At 39.4% G+C, this 18,005-nt stretch overlaps 2 protein-coding genes across 2 annotated transcripts in view; one reads left to right on the forward strand and one right to left on the reverse strand.

Annotated features, from left to right (window-relative positions):
* Positions 1-1,244: 1,244 nt before the first annotated feature.
* LOC140255241 (coagulation factor XIII B chain-like) lies at positions 1,245-8,676 on the forward strand. The gene is made up of 11 exons (XM_072342571.1): positions 1,245-1,326; positions 2,393-2,593; positions 3,060-3,245; positions 3,660-3,836; positions 3,961-4,137; positions 5,577-5,756; positions 5,951-6,040; positions 6,683-6,865; positions 7,204-7,407; positions 7,901-8,083; positions 8,451-8,676. The coding sequence occupies exons 1-11, from the start codon at positions 1,245-1,247 to the stop codon at positions 8,660-8,662; spliced, it is 1,875 nt and encodes a 624-aa protein (XP_072198672.1). The 3' UTR covers positions 8,663-8,676.
* A 1,054-nt stretch (positions 8,677-9,730) lies between these two features.
* The window catches only part of CFH (complement factor H), a 29,817-nt gene continuing 21,542 nt past the window's right edge, over positions 9,731-18,005 (reverse strand). Inside the window, exons 16-24 of the mRNA XM_072342566.1 lie at positions 17,591-17,767; positions 15,706-15,912; positions 15,081-15,257; positions 14,265-14,441; positions 13,078-13,254; positions 12,384-12,566; positions 12,085-12,285; positions 11,150-11,331; positions 9,731-10,884 (exon numbers count right to left, since the gene is read on the reverse strand). Of these exons, the coding sequence (XP_072198667.1) occupies positions 10,852-10,884; positions 11,150-11,331; positions 12,085-12,285; positions 12,384-12,566; positions 13,078-13,254; positions 14,265-14,441; positions 15,081-15,257; positions 15,706-15,912; positions 17,591-17,767 (1,514 nt within the window). The 3' untranslated portion in view covers positions 9,731-10,851. The remainder of the gene's footprint in view (positions 10,885-11,149; positions 11,332-12,084; positions 12,286-12,383; positions 12,567-13,077; positions 13,255-14,264; positions 14,442-15,080; positions 15,258-15,705; positions 15,913-17,590; positions 17,768-18,005) is intronic.

The raw sequence follows: 18,005 nt of genomic DNA on the forward strand, positions 1-18,005 counted from the left end.
GGAATGTCCAAGTCCGGCTGGCTGTACAGTTTCAGACCATCATTTATACCTCATTTATACCTTCTGTTACGATTTAGGCATTCAGATATTAAAATACAAATCTTTTTAAAATCAGCTGAACTTTTCCATTTCCTTCACTGCTGTCCATTACATCCCAAATGCAGTTTCCATTTTTTTTACTGCCACGAGGTCCGAAGCAGCTGAGGCGTTTTTTGTGTCACTGACCCCTTGCAGTCCCATTAGTTATTTCACATGACAAGTACTGAGTCTCAACATCGTTTTGTATCAGGGCTGCAGGGTGCTCTGAAGCAAAACACTGCTTTAAGTCGGAGGGCTGAGCGTACACTGTTCCAGTAAAATAGACATGTGAAATAAACTCAAGAAAACAAAGATTACCTCCTGCTAGATGACAGGCTTGGCTCCTGCAGAAAACCATGTAGTCTTTAGATGCAAGTAGGGAATAAGGATGTTCCTGGTCTGTTTCATGTGGGAAACCAAGCACTTCAGTGGATGCTTAAAGGTGGCCCTTTTTATTTTTGGTTTGCACACACGCCTTTTCCTAATTTAATGAAGCTGCTGAGTTTTGCTGGCAGAGAACCAGATCCACGGCCTTGGTTACTCGAAATAAGAACATCGAGTGTCAGAGAAGTTATACAGAGCAGTAGGAATAATTAACTGATTCCATCTAACTTTTTTACACAACAGCATCTTTCCATTTCTCTTTGCTTAAAAGAAAGGTGGGTGGCTGTGCTACAGAATGTAAGGACAGGAAGGAGCAGTGGCTACACGGTTATGATGTTCTCCTTCATATTAGGGCCTTTGGAATGAATTACAGATGATAGATAGAGTGCAAAGGAGCGTGTGGAAGGGAATTTTTTATTTCTTATTGCTGCGGCCAAGGTAAATAGTAAGCTGATAACAGAATGCCCTTTAAACTTGGTACTCAGGAGGTTCTAACGGGGTCAGCGTTCAGGTAGTTTAAATTGTTCCTTTCAGTTTGATGCAGAGCTGTACTGTTATCCAGCAGATTCAGTGCCATTGACTGATACAAAGTATGGCCAGTGGAAGTAAAGTTCTGCAAGTCTAGTTTGTGGAGAATTAAAGCAAAAATACAGTTTTAGGTGCAGTAACTTGCATCACAAAATACTCTGGGAGTTACAGTGTTTGCCAATACCATTGAAAATTCAGTTAATCATTCACAAAAGTGATAGTGGGGGAGTTTTTGCAGATGATGGAAACTACTGATGGGGACGGTAATGAAGATGAGATTTAAAAGCTGTTTTTTCTTCCTAGTTATGATGAATTCAGGCAAACTGTTTGCAGAAGGTAAAAACACTGCATTCTTTTACTGATAAATAGGCATCAAATCTAGAAGGTGTGGTTTCGATTTCTTAGGTGGGGTGTCTTTCCTAATTTGACCAAGAATGTAAAGTGCTTTTAAAATACAGTTCTGTTGTGAGATGGCTGATAATCATGGATCAGTTGTTGCTGCTTATCCAAGCTACAGATTCACACGCACGCTTCAAAGCTGTATAATGGAAAGGTCCTGATTTCTGTTTGGAAGACAGGAAATTTTCTCAGGAAATGTCTCTGAGCTATTTTGGGGTATTATGCAATTGGAAATTTGCCCTCCTAGACAGTAAGTGTGTCTAGGACGTGTGTCTCAGTAATTGGGTGGTTCTGGCTGACGGCTGAACAGGGGAGCAGAAGTTAAATGGTGCCTGCAGAAGTTAGCCTCGGGTGGCGCCATGTGTTTCCTATCCCCTTTTTCTATACTGCTTGAAATTCCTGGGTCTGTCTAGAATGCATGCTGCTTGGACTGCCAGTCCTGTTCCTAAACTCCCTTCAGCAAGTCGTCTTCTGTATTAGCACCTGTTTGTTTGTTGTGTTGGATGAGCAGCTATTGCATAGCTGATTCTTGACGCTGTTTCCACTTCATTTCAGTCTGTGCATCAGAAGGTTTTTCAGTAAAAGGTGCTTGTGCTTACATCTTCTGGGCTACAGAGAGTCAAATAAACTGCCCTGCATCCATTTTGTCCTGATCAAAGAGGGAAATTTCATTCCACGGATGATTCTATTTCTGTGAACCTAAAGAACATCTGTTTTTGATATCTGACAATGTCAGTGTGCATTACAAGACTCTAAATGCCAAGGATGAGATTTAGTAAAAAAAAAAAAAAAAAAAAAAAAAAAAAGTAAGTGTGATAACTTTGGAATAACACTTTTTTTTTATTTAACAGTGACTGCCAAATACACCAGCTTTGACCTTGCAAGCAGAGTTTCATTCCCTTTTTTTATACACCTGAATCAATCCAACTGTTTTAAAACAAATACATTCTTATATGGCATGAGATTTACAGTGAGAAACATGCATGTTATGATCTCTTTGCAGATAAACTTTGTGATTTGCCTCACGTAGAACACGGACAGGTTGCCCCCTATTATTACAGTTTTAAAGGCTACTATTTCCCTATGCGTAAAGGGAAAAATCTTTCCTATTCTTGTGAGGCCGGTTATACGACTGAAACCGGGACTCAAGACGGAAGAATAACTTGTACAGTAAAAGGATGGTCTCCAGTGCCACAGTGCTACAGTGAGTTAGCTTCTTCATTTCATTGTTACCTCAATCAGAACACTATTTTGGCTCGATTTCCTTAAGCGTAGGGGGACAAAAGGTGCAGAATAGTAGGGATAACATTATGTATGAAGTTAGGTCAAGGTGAAATCCATTATGTATTATATTCATATGTTGAATTGTTTACACTAGTATATGCTCCTCTTTCCATATGTTTTTTAAGCATTTCAAGAAAGCTGCCCAGTGTAACTTAATTTGGGAAAAATAATTGATATTTTAGTCACAGATGGGCATCTGAGCCACCTCAGCTCCAGACTGACATATGCAGTGGTACTACCATCATCTGTTCAATGCTTGTGGCAGCATTTCCATAAAACAAGAACATGAATTTGGATGGAGATGACTTGAAAGCCTCATTTTCTTGCCTTTCAGAGAAAATGTTACCTTAATTATTTCTTGCTAACCACACTGTCTTGTCATTTAGAAAAATGTACCAAGCCTCTCCTGGAACATGGCATTTTTTATGGTACAGAAACTTACTTCAAAATACATGAGAAACTACAGTACAAATGTAATCAAGGCTACCACGCTCCCGGCGGTGGTACTGAAGATACGCTGCAATGTCAGTCAGACGGATGGTCTTCTCAGGCAAGCTGTACAAAGAAAGCTGGTAGGGTTGTGTTTCTCTCCTTCTAATTTCATATATGTTTATATAATCCTGCTGTTTTTCCCAACCCTGAAAGGTCAAACTGCCTTTGTCAGGTTATTTGAATATTCCTGAAGTAAGTTCCCAGCTGTACTGCATGCAATGAAGTTCTCAGATGTTTCACGCTGCTTGCTTTGTGAATTGGTATGGATAACATTGTAGAATCGGTATAGAGAAAATTATTTTGTTTCACATAAACCCATTTTTGTGCAAACTTTGCACTCAAATGAACACTGGGAAACCTATGAAAACTGTTGCATTTTTAATTGTTTGCTGTTTCCAACGAGTGCCTCAGATACAATCACTTCTAAGGGAAATTTTATGTAATAAGCTCAAAGCAAAACCAACACTAATATTAATGTGTCTTATTCATTTAAGAGTCATGCCAGGTACCAGAGTTACATCATGGCAGCTACTTCACAACCCAGCGAGAGCTCCGAGTGAATGAAGCGCTGCTGTATAAATGTGACGAGGGATACCACACTGCAGGAGGAAACGCTACAGACGAAGCAGTTTGTCTTGCACACGGATGGTCCCTTACTCCAAAGTGCTCGAGTATGAAGTGGATTTGAAATGAATTCTGTTTGAAATGTGACACGGACTAAAACTGGATAAAAAATTGCTTAGTTTTATAAACTGTTGGGATAAAAAAGTTTTTTTTTTTTTTTTTTCTCCCCAGAAAAAACCTGCCCCTCTTTGGGAGCAATAGAACACGGAGGTTTCTATCCTGTGAAGAAAATCTATGAAGAAGGAGATGTTGTTCATTTTTTCTGTGAGGAAAATTATTCTACCCGTGAATTTGACCTGATTCAGTGTTATTACTTTGGCTGGTATCCAGATCCTCCGGTGTGTGAAGGTACCTCATTTTTATGTTTGCAATATGTAAAATTCTCCAGTGCTTCCTTGAAATGAAATGCTTTCTTTATGAATACAAAATAAAAATAAGCTCTTGTACCAGTTTACTACCTAACTAGAAATAAAATGTGAGCAGAAGAGCACCAAGCCTAAATGGTGGGGAAGAGGAAATGGTGATTGGAATTAGGCTGCTTCTGCCTGTTCTAGGTGGAATCTAACAACTGAGCAGGTGCTGTTACCTGCTGCTGCTTCCACGTGTTGTTTCCTGGAAAAGCATAAAGTAATAGTGGGGAAGCCGCTCATCCCTTAGAGTTCAAGGTAAACAGTGTTCAGATTATGTGAAGGGTTAACTGAGCGTGTGTAGAGGCTTCGTGACATGGGAGCATGCCTGCTGAGGTACTAAGAACAATTCTTTTACAGCATTTCTGTCTGATGCTTGAAGAGGAAAAAATATATATTGTTTTCTCCTTGAAAAAAAAAAAAAAAGAAAAAAAAAAAAAAAGAAAAAAAAAGAAAAAAAAGAAAAAAAGAAAAAAAAGAAAAAAAGAAAAAAAAGAAAAAAAGAAAAAAAGAAAAAAAAGAAAAAAAAAAAGAAAAAAAAAGAAAAAAAAAAGAAAAAAAGAAAGAAGCAACGACAAAACCACTGATGGTTTAAGTTCATTTTTAAGTAAAAATGATGTCTTTGAATCATTTTGGTTGGAATAAAGACACTTAAGATGATCGAGTCCAACCATCAGCCTGACACTATACATCCACCTGTGTCCCTAAGCACCACACCCACACATCTCTCAAATACATCCAGGGGCTGTGATAAGTGGCCACTGCTTTCACTGCTATTATTACAATTGATACATCAGCTCAGTTAAGTATTGTGCTAATGGACGGTGTGGAAAATCTGTTACCCGAATACTTTGAAAGAACATTATACCGAGCACACAAGAAATTATCAGTTTGTTTATAACAGTGCAAAATCACAACATTTAATTATTTAATTAATTAAATAATATTAATATTAATAACACAATATTAATTATAATACTTAATATCAATAATTATAATAATCATAATTATAATAATTATAATACATTATCATTTATTATATAATATATAACATATTATATATAATATATATGATATATTATATAATTATAATAATAACTATATAATAATAACTATATAATAATTATTATTAATATAAACAATAAAATAATATTAATTATTTAATATTTTAAATCATAAAAATTTTATATTTGTTGCATGTAAAACCCCATTTTTGTTCGAAATCTTCATTTTAATAAGTGAGTTGTGGAGCTGAGAGATCCCTCTGGATAAACCAGAAATGCCTTCTGAAAACATAAGACTCGCACACCGCACGGTTAAATGAATTGCACCGCTTACAGTTTTGCTTAGTGAGACAAAGAATGCATTTTTTATTTTCAGATGTAAGAAATAAATGTCCTCCGCCACCACTGCCTCCTCATGCCCGTATCAGCGCAGACAGGAGGACGTATCACAGCGGCGACACAGTTCGCATACAGTGTCAGAGTGAATATGAAATAAGAGGATCCGGGGAAATCCAGTGTGAAAAAGGAAAATGGACGTCACCCCCTATCTGTATAGGTCAGTACCTCAGGCAGCTGAATAGAAATAATTCTTAAACAGTATCTTAATACTCCCAATAGTCACAGTTTCTATACCTGCAAAGCTATTTGTCCTCCTCTGATAAATGAGTGAGAGCTTGAGCACCTCACATGAGAAAGAGAAGCTAGATTATTTGTTTATTTGTTTGTTTGTTTTTCTTGCTGTAATTTTAGGATCTGTGGACAAAAGGGAATCTAAGACACCAGTACTCGAAGCAGATGTGTTGATAAGAGCAAGTGAAACATATCACAGTGAAGAAATTAGTAGGTGAAACTTGCTTTTCTATTTAATAGGAAATCAGATGCTCTCTAATGCTGTTACAGGTATCTTACGACTAACCTCATTACTCTTTTGCTACACTACAGTTCCTTGCTCTTGAAGATGCTTGTGTATTCTTTGTGTATCATTTTAGCAGTATGCCTGAGTGTCACATCCTTTTTTCTAGAGACTGTTAATTAAACAAGTGTTTCAGTGCTGTATGTATAATTTTCTTACATGCATTAGCATTTAACTGCAATCATTTTGTATTCCATTACTATCGTCTTTTATTTGCAAATTCAGGAGTATTTTGCTAATCCTTTGTTTCATAGTTCACTGAAGCTTATTTTGAACTCCATATGGGTTTAACATTATGAGCAACCAATTAAGACAGTCTCAGCACACAACAGCTAGTCTGTATCGAGTGTAAACCAGCAGGAGTCAAGAGTGGGCGTAGATGAGGAGTGCAGAAAGAATAAAAATAGCCTGCACTTCAGCAGGGTAATCGTAGACCTCATCAGACACTTTATTTGTATGCAAATTTTGGATCAAACTCCGTTTTGACTATTTAAACTATTCAGATATTTACACAGAGGTGACATCATTTTAAAGATTTCATTATGTATCATCTTCTTACCTTGCATTAGAAATACAGCAAAACTGCACCTCTCCACCAGCGATTAAAAATGGTGTTCTTCTGGGCCCTTTATTACCAAGCTACAAAAATGGTGACTCAGTTGAATACGGTTGCCAGCGTTACCATTTTTTGGATGGGCCCAGTACTATTTACTGCCTACAAGGAAACTGGACAGAACGGCCTACTTGCTTGGGTAAGCCTTGCAGGAAAAAAATACAATAAATGTATCCTTTCCTTCCTGAAAAAAAAGATCTTTCTTCCAATGTTTAATGTTCTAATGTTTAATAACATTTGTAGAAAACATTGTATCAGAAGGTTGTGTTTTCTGGGAATTACTGTTCTGAGTTTATTCTTTTTCATGTATTACTTTTGTAATACTTCTTTGTATTCTTTTTTTAATATATTCAAAATGTTATTTCTCAGAAAAATCCAAAATATTTTACTACTACTGTTTTTTATTTATTATTTCCACTTTTTCCCAACTCCTACAAAAGGCAGTTAAGAAATGGCTTGATTGCTTTTATTTCCTAGATCCGTGCATTCTTACTGTAACTGATATGAACAGTAATAACATAGAGTTGAAATGGAGACAGGAAGAATTCATCTTTCTACATGGTGATCTCGTTGAGTTCGAATGTAAGCAAGGATACAAATTTATTCATGCTACTGAGCCATCCCCATGGAGGACTCGGTGTGACCGTGGAAGGCTGAAATACCCCAAATGTGTTTTTCAAGGTAAAACATCGCTTTCCATTTGTCCTTTCGATTTCATCGGTGTCAGGCCTATTCAGAAACATTTGCTTCAGCAGAAGAGGCCTAGAAAGTACTGTAAAGGGTAATAAAAGTTTAGTATCTGACAGATACCCTTACACAATACAGATATTTTGTTAAATTTGTGTTGAATATAGTTGTTAAATATATACAAGTGCATTAAAAACAACATACTTTTCTCTGGTGGGAAGGCAATAGAAGGGAGGGAGCAGCTGTTATCCAAGCTGAGGGAAGTGAAAGCCCTGATGTGAAAGGACACCTGTAAACACTGAAATGCATACAAGAGGTTTCTCGTGGTTTAGAAATAGCACAGATTTCATTCTGATTTGAGATGTGACATAGAAGTATTGAGAGTAAACTGAATTGATATTTAGGTAGTGCTGATAGCAATTTAAAGCTGCTTATTTGTTAATTTCTTACCTTGAATGTTTCAAGAAGATTTTTGATGTTGTTCCAGTGCCCGTGGAAAAATGTGACTCTCCACCGTCTATTGCTAATGGAGCTCTTACTCTCCCACCTCTGACCCAGTATGACAACGGTTCTTCAGTTCAGTATAGTTGCTCTGATTATTACTTCTTGCAAGGATCTGAGAGGATTTATTGTTCCGAGGGCCGGTGGACTTCACCGCCAGTTTGTATAGGTAGGCATAAGAAGATACATAAAATATATAAGCAGTTATTTTTGGTTGTTAGATGTGAACTAAGTATTTATAGATTGATGCTCAGCATTTATAGATTAAGTGTTGTCGACAGCAAAATCATTAAGAGCTCGAATGCATTTTTCAGTTAGAGAGGAATGTATATTTTAACAGAAGCAAATACAACCTCATTTGGCTTTTTTATTAAGTAAATCTTATGTGCTGTCTGCATCAAAAAATGCAGTGATTTCAAGTATAATATCTTAAGAGAATGTGGAATAACCTGCCTTTTGAGCATCAGTTCTAGCCACAGTCATCTGATTTTAAAAACAGTGGGTTTATTAACACTGAATATATCTCTATTCATTAGAGCCGTGCACTTTGTCAAAGGACGAAATGGAAAAAAATAACGTGCTGCTGGAAAGTTTTTATGAGAACCAAGTTTACTTTTACCACGGAGATTATGTTGGATTTTACTGCAAACAGAACCATTTTGGAGCAGAATCTGGTGCGACTTTATTTCAAGTCCAGTGCAAGAGAGGACGGTTACTGTATCCAAGATGTGTTGAAAGGAGAAAATAATTAAATATGACTTAAAAAAAAGATACGTACCTTTCCTATCCAAGTGTTCTTTATCTAGTATTAACTAGATAAGTGTTCGTGGAAATTGGATTGTAGTAGCTTTGTGTAGGCAGGTGATGAATTTGTGTATGTGATGAATTGTTTATCACTGTATTCAACTTACCGCTGCATTTTCACTAGGAATGTCATCATAATATTGGTTATAATTATTAATGTTGCTCAGATATTGTTGAGATTTCTTCTCATTCTGTTGCTGTCATCGCATTCAACTTTATGCATCTGTTTTTCTAAAAGACCTTTAGCTCTGGCTGATGCTGGGAGGAAGGGAAAGGTCCCCTTTGGCAACAATAAATGGCAGATGAATGCCATTTGTAAGAATGAGAGAGAATGAGCACATACAGTAAATAATAATGCACTGCAGTAGCCTATCGCTTTGCACTGAAAGTCCTGGCAGTGCTTTCCCTGTCATCTGGATAAGGTTTTGCAACAAGAGGCTTCACCAAAGTTGAAAAACAAACAAACATACAAGCCCAACACACACTTCTCAATATGAACGTTTAAAGTACACTATCTACCTCTCTCTTATTCCCACAGTCCAGACAGCTAAACGAAACCCCTCTGCAATACGGAGCACTATCTCTTCCCCCAGGACGCTTCTCTTATATGACCCATCTGACACAGAAATCGAGTGAGAGCACCAGTGTCAAACCTGTACATTAAATGGCATTAAAGCTCTATTTAGTTTCTTTTTTACAGAAGCTTTTTAGTTTCTTGCTACTCCCAATGGATTTATTTTGCACTTTGGTACTCGTACCCTATGCTGGAGCCCTACTGTTCTAGTGGACCTTTAGCACTGATTCATCCCAGTCTTCAGCTGAAAGATTCCCTCTTCTCCAAGTTCTGCAACAAAAGTTCTGTCTGTGCAAAGGGAGTCAGCACGTCTCTATTCTCTTGTGATCTTATTCCAACAAATCATGTCCATCTATTTGGCTATAGAGTGACTAAAGCAAAGCTTTAGCTGTCTTGAAATCTCCTTTATCAGCAAAAGCAACAACAGGAAAATCAGGTACTACTTACTTGCTTTATTTTCTTAGAACTCAACTACTTGAATAGCGAGACAGATAGATTCCATTAACAGTACACAGATGCATCATATTGCTTTGGTTCTTTTTCATGAGCATGGCTGAATTAATTAGGTGAAGTTAAGTAAAAATCTTTCTGTGCTGAAGGCATCTCGAGGTCAAAGCTTTATCCCTTGCTGCACAGAGCTGTGTATGCTGCGCATGCTACCTTTCAAAAAATTCATAGAAAAGAGAACTTCAGGAAAAATGAGCAGCGTATCTTCTATGAAGCTCTATCAATTAGATAAAACCCCTCCCCAGTGAGCAATACACCAATGCCACATAAGCATATTAGCTGTTCCTATTCATCAGCTGCAATATGTCACCACTGGATCAATGACCAAAAAAATAAATAAAGCACAAGTGTCTAGGATCCATCGAGAAAGCAATGCAGGCTGAAAAGGATGGCAGGTTTCATTCCAGGACCCGGACCAAAGGAGTTGTGCCCTCCTGCATCTGGAAATCCTAGTTAGTTACTTGCATCCCAACACTTTGCCTTTCCACCAAATCACAGAATCACAGAATCACAGAATCACAGAATAACACAGAAGGTCAGGTCCTGAGTAGGAATCAGGTGGTGTAATCCAAAGAATCTCCCGAGTTGTTTGAAGAAGACTCACCCTGACTCACCCTGCCTCTGCCATCATCCCAGGCTAAGTTCCAGGCTCAATCAGGGAGAAAAAGCTAGAAGCAGATGAGGCCAAATACACCGATAATCGAATTACCTGCAGGCTTTTTAATTCTTGACTTGGTATGCCACCAAAGCCAGCCTACTTCAGGATGCAAATGTAAATAAAATTAACAGGGATCAATGCAGAATAGGCAAGATGTAAGTAAGTGCAATCATTCAGGCGGATGAAATGTAAACACAGTTACAGAATGCAAACAAATTCACAAAAAATGGTTAAATTTGAAAAAAATCATCCAATAGTACAAAGAAAATGAATTAGCAAATTCCAACAGAGAGCGCTGCCTAAGCTTTAAAGCACAATAAAGCAGGAAACTCTGGGAAAACTTGAACTCGGATCACTGGATCTGTTGAAGGAGCGTTCAGTTCTCCAGCTGGACTCAGTCGTACCAATACGGTCTTTCCAATTGCTCCTGCATTGTAAAGAGACAGAAGGGGAAATAGAGATCGTCAAGGCTGACACGTTGTCATGTTTCCCAGGAGCAGTGACAAGTGGCTGCCAACCATGCTCACTGCTTGAATTCAGTTCCCCAGGTTCATTGGAACAAGAGCAGCTCCTCCACAACTGCAGGTATGAGATTAAGCAGAGGCCCCTGAATCTGATCCTCCTTTTATAGTCCTTCTTGGCTGTTGCCCACAGTTCTTTTACAGCCCCTCCCACACGACCCTCTCACTTACACATTGAGGGTACTCAATTACTCCATCCTGACACCGTGGGTTAAATTTCTCCGGTCTTGAAACTGGGCCATATAACCTTTTGCATGCAAAGTGAATAGGTTCCTTAGAGCGATAGGTGTAAGTCCATTTTTGTAGTTTAATGTTGTTCTTTTCCATTTCTGACTCAAGCACTGTGCAGTCCCCTGGAAAACAAAAAGTGCCACTAGCAATGTGGAGTACTTTCACTATTTGCCTGTAGATCTCACAATGGAAGCCGAGTCTCTGAAGGTGCTGGTACCAACTGAGTGCCTCATACTTTCTGCTCCCCTTTTGTGACACATAGCACAGACTATGAAGGATAAAAACTCGTTTCATACTCTTTGGCAATGATCCAGTAAAGCCTGCTCAGGGAAACTGTAGAAAGGAACAAGCATAGATTTCCCTTCTGAGAAGCCTACAAAGGCCTGCAGCGGGCATCAGCTGCTGTCTCCATACGTATCGGAACGTGTTATGAGCAGAGAGGAGCTGGAAAGGCCACAGAGGTACGAAGGGGGCACAGCACAGTAGCAACAGAAACCCAGGAGAGAAGCTCACCGGGGCAAAACCTTGCCTAAATGGGCAGGCTTGGGGGAGGCTGCAATGAAATGGTCTCCTGTCTTGCCACGGTCAGGGAAACAATTTCAGGAATATCACTTCCAGGGAACTCACGAGCTCTTTAGTTCTCCTTGGAATTAGACAGGCAGTCACAGAACAAATAACCCTGGCATGAGGCTTAGTGATCTCAGATATTCCCGTCAGCAGCATCTTGGGAAACACAGCCCATCACGGCCTACAGCTGTACAGGACTTCCCATACCCTGCTGCCTTGTTATTATTTCCCCAGGCATGCTCGCTAAAGTTTTTGCACTAAATATGCAAAGAACAGCAGCCAAACAATGACAAATGGAGAAGACTTACTTCCTGTTTTGCACCGTGGATATTTAAATGTGCCATTAATACATTGTACTCTGAACGGAGAAGATTTTGGGTCTTTCACATTTCCTATTTTGCAATCAAATTCGATAAAATCACCCGATTTGGAATATAGCTTTCTTTCTCCCCTCCATTTCAGCTCTATGTTGTTATTGTTCATATCTTCTTCATCTGCCGTACAGGCCACTGGGAAAGGGCAAGAGAACATCATCATCAATTAATACAGATGCACCATCTGTAATTTTATTCCTTCCTACAGTGGTTCTTCACATCATATCACCTACCTAAGCAAACCGGTGGATTAGACCACTGTCCATTAACGCATCTGATCTGCTGAGATCCTTCCAGGATGTAGAAATTTGGGCACTTATAATTCAAAACTGCACCTTGTGAATATTCTGGCAATGGGAAGGAAAGAATATCTCCATTTTCAATGTCCGGAGGTGGGCCGCATTTTTCACTCTTTCCTGAAAGAACATTAACACATAGAAAGGAACACTTCAGAGTTAAACTGCAGGGGCGGCCCGGTCTCAAATACTCTGGGAGACTCAAAGGAAAGCAGAGAAAATTGCCACCTTGACACCAAATATCTGGCAGATGGAAAAGAGCCAGAGTTACTCATTTTTCCACTGCTGGGACTCATAACTACCAGTTCATCCATCTGTCACCTCAGGAGCTTTTGCTGCTTTCTGCAAGACTTTTGCAGGTCCTATCAATAGTGCAGGATATTTGGCACAGCTCTTTCTATGGAACTGGATGCTCACCAGCTCTCTGTACTGCCTAAGCAGGGACATGCACAAATCTGTTTGCAAACTAGAACAAAGGACACCGGACCATACAATTTCAGTTCGTAATGGGGCAGACCTCGGGCTCTGAGGAGTCCATACCTGACAGATGCACTGCATTTGCTCACAGCTCAGAGACTGAAATTTGAAGAAGTAAATGATAGGCTGCTGGATGAAAAGACAGGAAAAGTACCTTTGCACGTGGGCAACTTCGTCCAGGTCCCATTCTGACAACTTACGGTGGAAGCTCCAGTCATATGAAAACCTTTCCAGCACTGATATATAGCTGTCTCCCCAGGGAAATACCTTGACTTTTTAACACCTTGAATTTTACCACCAGCGATTTCTGGAGGAGGTCCACACCTCATATCTGAAAAGAGATATTTCTATAGTTGCAGTTATAGTCATTGAGATGTTCCCCTGTACCTATATCAGGTAAGGGAATCAATCTTGTTACTCCCCAGCTCTGTCCAATTTCTGTCCAGAGCTTCTAACACCTTCACTATATATATATATATATTTGTATTTTTCCTCCTGGCTACAAGAGCACACTGGGGTAAAATGCTGTGAAGGCCAGGAATGTGAGCATGAGTGTGACTTCAAATGACAGCGGCAGCAGAATGCTTACTTATGGACTCTCAGGAGATGGCAGTGTCAGCGAGAGAGTCTTAAAAAAGCCAGCGTTTCTGTAGCTACACCTTACAACACAGAAGTCCTTTTAGTGAGGCCATGGCCCTCCCCACAGAACCTTGGCATTTCTGAAAAATCAAAGACATAGCAGCCAAGCTGGCCCTCTAATGAACTACAGAGCTCTGGAAGAAGTAGTCAGCCTGCAGAGCTCACGGACGGGTATGTGCAGTCAACTCCATGGAAGTATGTGAAACCCAAGCAGCAGTAGTTCACCCTCTAGCCACAGATTTGGGCAGGTACAGGAGGACAGCACATTGTCTTTTTGTAGGAACGCTCTTGCCATTTCAGAACTCGAGCAGATCTACAGTTTTTACATCCTGAGACTTTAGTGGAATCTCTACGAGTTAAAGCTGATGCTCAGAAAAAATGGCTGGATCTCTCCCCCACTACTTCAGTTCAGACAGTTACATCTTTCTAGAGAAGGCCAATAAAATGGTGTCTTCTGGGGAATAACAAGTATCATAGTGGAAAATGAAAAATCATCACGTTTCTTATGCACTTTAAGGTGTTTTTGCTTTTGATGAAAATATACATAGTATTTCCAGAAGCAATAAGTTCAAGTGCTGTGCAAGAAAGCAGTAGTAGGTACACAGCTGCAGAACAAAATTAAAATATGAAGTTTTTCAAGTATTTAGGTAAACAGACTGACTCCTCTACACTGAGGGGCAAGACCAAAGCAGAGATTCCTACCTTTGCAAGTTGGTGTTTGCGACCATTGTCCACTTGAACAAGTGATGTAATTTACACCTGTAATCTGAAAATTGCTGTCACATCGATACTGTACCCGAGCACCGGGCAGGTACCTCTGCTGTTGAGTGCTGGTAATATAACCGTTGTGAATTTCAGGTGGGGCTTCACAGGTGACATCTGAAAAGAGAGGCACATTTAAGAATACTTGGGCAGTAATGTGATGACCGCAGAATATTGCGTTCAGAGGCAACATTATTCACACTGAGGACAGATGGTTTGCTTAAGGCAGTTTGTTTTTCACAGGTAGGAAAGGAAGATACCATGGTCTTTACTCTGCAGTGCTTCACCAGACAGTATTCTGCTGACTGAAAAGCAGAAAGGAGTCGTAGAGATTAGCTGAACGTGGGGGCTGGTGCTGTACAGCATTGTGCGCCAAAGGACTGCAGAGTGTTTGCTTTACTATTTGAAGGTAATGTTCATAGTGAAAGTTACATTCCTAGTGATGCGAAAATAAATACGTTATCTTACCGGTTATCCCTTTGCAGTTAGCACCCTTCCCTCCATAACCTTCTGTTTGATCTAAGAAATGAGTTAAGTTGCGTCTTCTTTCCCAGAAGAGGAAAAGATTTCTTTGCTGGTCAGTTTTGCTTGATGGCTCTCAGGAACCAGATAAAAGGTGTTGTAGCATCCCATTCAAATCAATCCAATGATTGACTCTATTGCTTTGACTCACTTGCATGCACAAGTGGGTATTATTGTAATGAATGTCTTAAGATACTAAAAGGATAGCATGCTATTTAGAAGCAGAACACACACCTTCACAGAATGGCGGTGTCGACCAATTTCCTTTTCTGCAAATAATTTCTGGGAGACCAACAGCCTCGAATCCTTCCTTACACTGGTAGCGAATTGTTTCTCCGGGCTCATACACTTTCTTGTTTCTGCCTTCAAATGCAGAATTGGCAACATTTGGAATACTTCCGCATGACATTTCTGAAAGGAAAGATATGCAAACCTGATGCTTGTGGTAATATGATACGCACAGAATGAGGTTATTATTCGGACTAAATAGATGCTTTTCCTAACCAGCACAGTCAATAACTACCAGCAGATTTTGTATAAAAGAGAGTGTGAAGAAACTTCCTTGTTAGATCCCTACATAGACATACACTTTAGTCACTGTAAAGATTTAGATTGTCTTTCTATCAACACCAGAAAAGGCTTCTGTCCTTTACTACGCTGAAGACTCTGTAGAAAACAGGTCCTTGGGTGATAAGGATGTGCTCATGACTCATCTGGTAGAGACAACACTGAACAAAGATGGCAGAAATACCACAGGAATACTTAAAGTACGAAACTGTCGTAACTAGTCAACTCAAGTTTGACAGTATTTCAAATTCACTACCAAGCACATTTTAGGAAAAGTATTGTTTGATGTTACCTGAACACGTAGGGGATGAGCTCCAGTTTCCCATGGAACAGCTTATCTCCGATGGTCCGTCTAACACAAATCCAGAACGACAAGTGAAGTTCATTACAGCACCAGCTAGATAAATTGTTCTCCCTTCTTTTACCATTTTTAAGTTTTGATTTACCAGCCTGGGATCATCAGCGTATTCTACAGGTTGTGGTGGCGAACAGGGATTTTCTTTAAAATACAGAGATAAACAATAAGTTCCATAGACATATGCAGTCTAAAACAAAAAAGAAATTCCAAACAAAAAATGAAGTGTCTTGAAAGACAGATAAATAAATACGTGTGATTCACAAAGCAAAACTCCTTTCCATTCTCCTTCCTATAAGGGTTTTTATGTCTTTTGATTTGAACCAAGTTAGAGCCATATCCCACTTAGCACAAAGAAGATACAGTTAAAACTTAACAAGAACAGGTTAACAATCACAGGCAGAGAAGCAGAAGAAACTGTCACATTTTAAGAAGTATTCATTTCTATTTACCGGTAAATTAGATTTATTAATTGATGCATCGAGTTGAAAGCAGACATTTCTACTCAACAAGACAAAGGATCTGATTACAATCAAACTTCCTGTTCAGCAACCAGGACTGAAAATTTCATTGCAGTAATATTAATTCTATGAACAGCTCAAACACTTCTCTCATTCTTCTCTTTGTGAGCCACTGATCAGAAGTGGAAACTCATAAACAAGAAAACAGGAAAAAAAAAAAAAAACAAACACAAAGCACCAAAATCTTCCAGCTTAAAGACACAGACTCACTTGGCACTTTGTGCACGAGTCATTATCTTGGACCTCATCTGTCCTGTATTTCCATTTCCTATCCGCTTCTGAAGACACTTTATCTCTTAATGAACTCCTGCTTGTAAGAGATAACTGGCATTGATTGGTAACGTTTTAACTGTTGGCCTACAGATTCCTCAGCATGTGAAGCACAAATACAGGCTAAGTGGAGAACAGATTGAGACAAGCCCGGGGCAGAAGTTTTTGAGGATAATCAGAGGGCTGCAGCATCTCCTGTGAAGACAGGCCAAGGGAACTGGGCTTGTTCAGCCTGGAGAAAAGAAGGCTCTGGGGAGTTCTCATTGTGGCCTTCCAATTCTTAGAGGGGGCTACAGGAGAGCTGGGGAAGGGCTCTTTATGAGAGAATGGAGAGGTAAGAGTGGTAATGGCTCTGAAGTAAAAGAGGGGAAATTTAGATTGGATACTAGGAAAAAATTCGTTATGACAGAGGTAATGAGCAATGACAGCCTTCTCAGAGAAGTGGCGGGTGCCCTATCCTTGGTAATGCTGAAGGCCAGGCTGGATGTGGCACTGGGGAAGCTGATTCAGTGGATGGTGTCTCTGCCCATGGCAGGGGAGTAAAAATTGATGATTTTCAAGATCCCTTCCAAGAAAAAACATTCTGTGATTCCTTAGGACAGATGTACAAAGTTATGTCATAGTATTTACTCTTGTATTACAAGAAGTCACAAGGAATAGAAGAAAAAAAAAAACCAACAACCAAGAATTAAGAAAGAAAACAAGAAAGTGCTACCATTCCACCCAACATTCTCAATTGATTCACCAGGACACTATTCCAAAGCCCCTGCCCAACACTGACACTCCACTCTGAATTTGCTGCTACATGAATAAACACACAGCTCTTGAGGAATTGCCTGAAAATTTTACGTGTCATCTCCGATATGTCTGCCTGAATAAAAAGGCCTCCTGCTTAGTTACATGCCACTGCTTATCTATACAATTACCTGTTTCTGACTGTCCTAAGAAAAACAACAGCATCCTTTTGCTAATGATGACTGCAAGTACACAACACAGAAGCTCATAATAAAATAAAAACAAATGCTACTAACCAATGCAGTATGGCGGTGACTGCCATTTCCCATTTATACACGTTATTTCGTTTGCACCGACGAGATGGAAACCCTCCAGACACGAAAAAGCTATTTTACTCCCATTCTTGTAATTTCTTCCAATTGTTATCTTGTTAGCATTGGGCAGCTGAGGTGGAGGTGGGCATGTATTCTCACCTAAAGATGCACATTCATTTCATAACAGAGCACCAGGTGAAGTGTAACAGTTCATCACCGATTGCAACAGTAACCAACAGTTAAGAAAACACTTGTCAGTGGACAACTCTTCAGTCGCTATCTCAAGCTTTAATTAGTACCACGATCATTTTGTTCTGCCTGAAAAATGCTAGAGCTGCTCTCAGATGCTTATAATGCTTTCAACATGTTTTCACAGAAACTGCACTCAGAAAAATAT

This window comes from Excalfactoria chinensis, chromosome 8 (genome assembly GCF_039878825.1).
Source record: "Excalfactoria chinensis isolate bCotChi1 chromosome 8, bCotChi1.hap2, whole genome shotgun sequence".
NCBI classification, from domain to species: Eukaryota; Metazoa; Chordata; class Aves; order Galliformes; family Phasianidae; genus Excalfactoria; species Excalfactoria chinensis.

Bases quoted from the DNA above. Each gene is read 5' to 3' on its own strand.
- LOC140255241 (XM_072342571.1), top strand. From the start codon at position 1,245: ATGGGGACGGTAATGAAGATGAGATTTAAAAGCTGTTTTTTCTTCCTA. The intron at 2,594-3,059 runs GTGAGTTAGCTT...CTTGTCATTTAG, and splicing joins TCCAGTGCCACAGTGCTACA to AAAAATGTACCAAGCCTCTC. The intron at 4,138-5,576 runs GTACCTCATTTT...TTTTATTTTCAG, and splicing joins AGATCCTCCGGTGTGTGAAG to ATGTAAGAAATAAATGTCCT.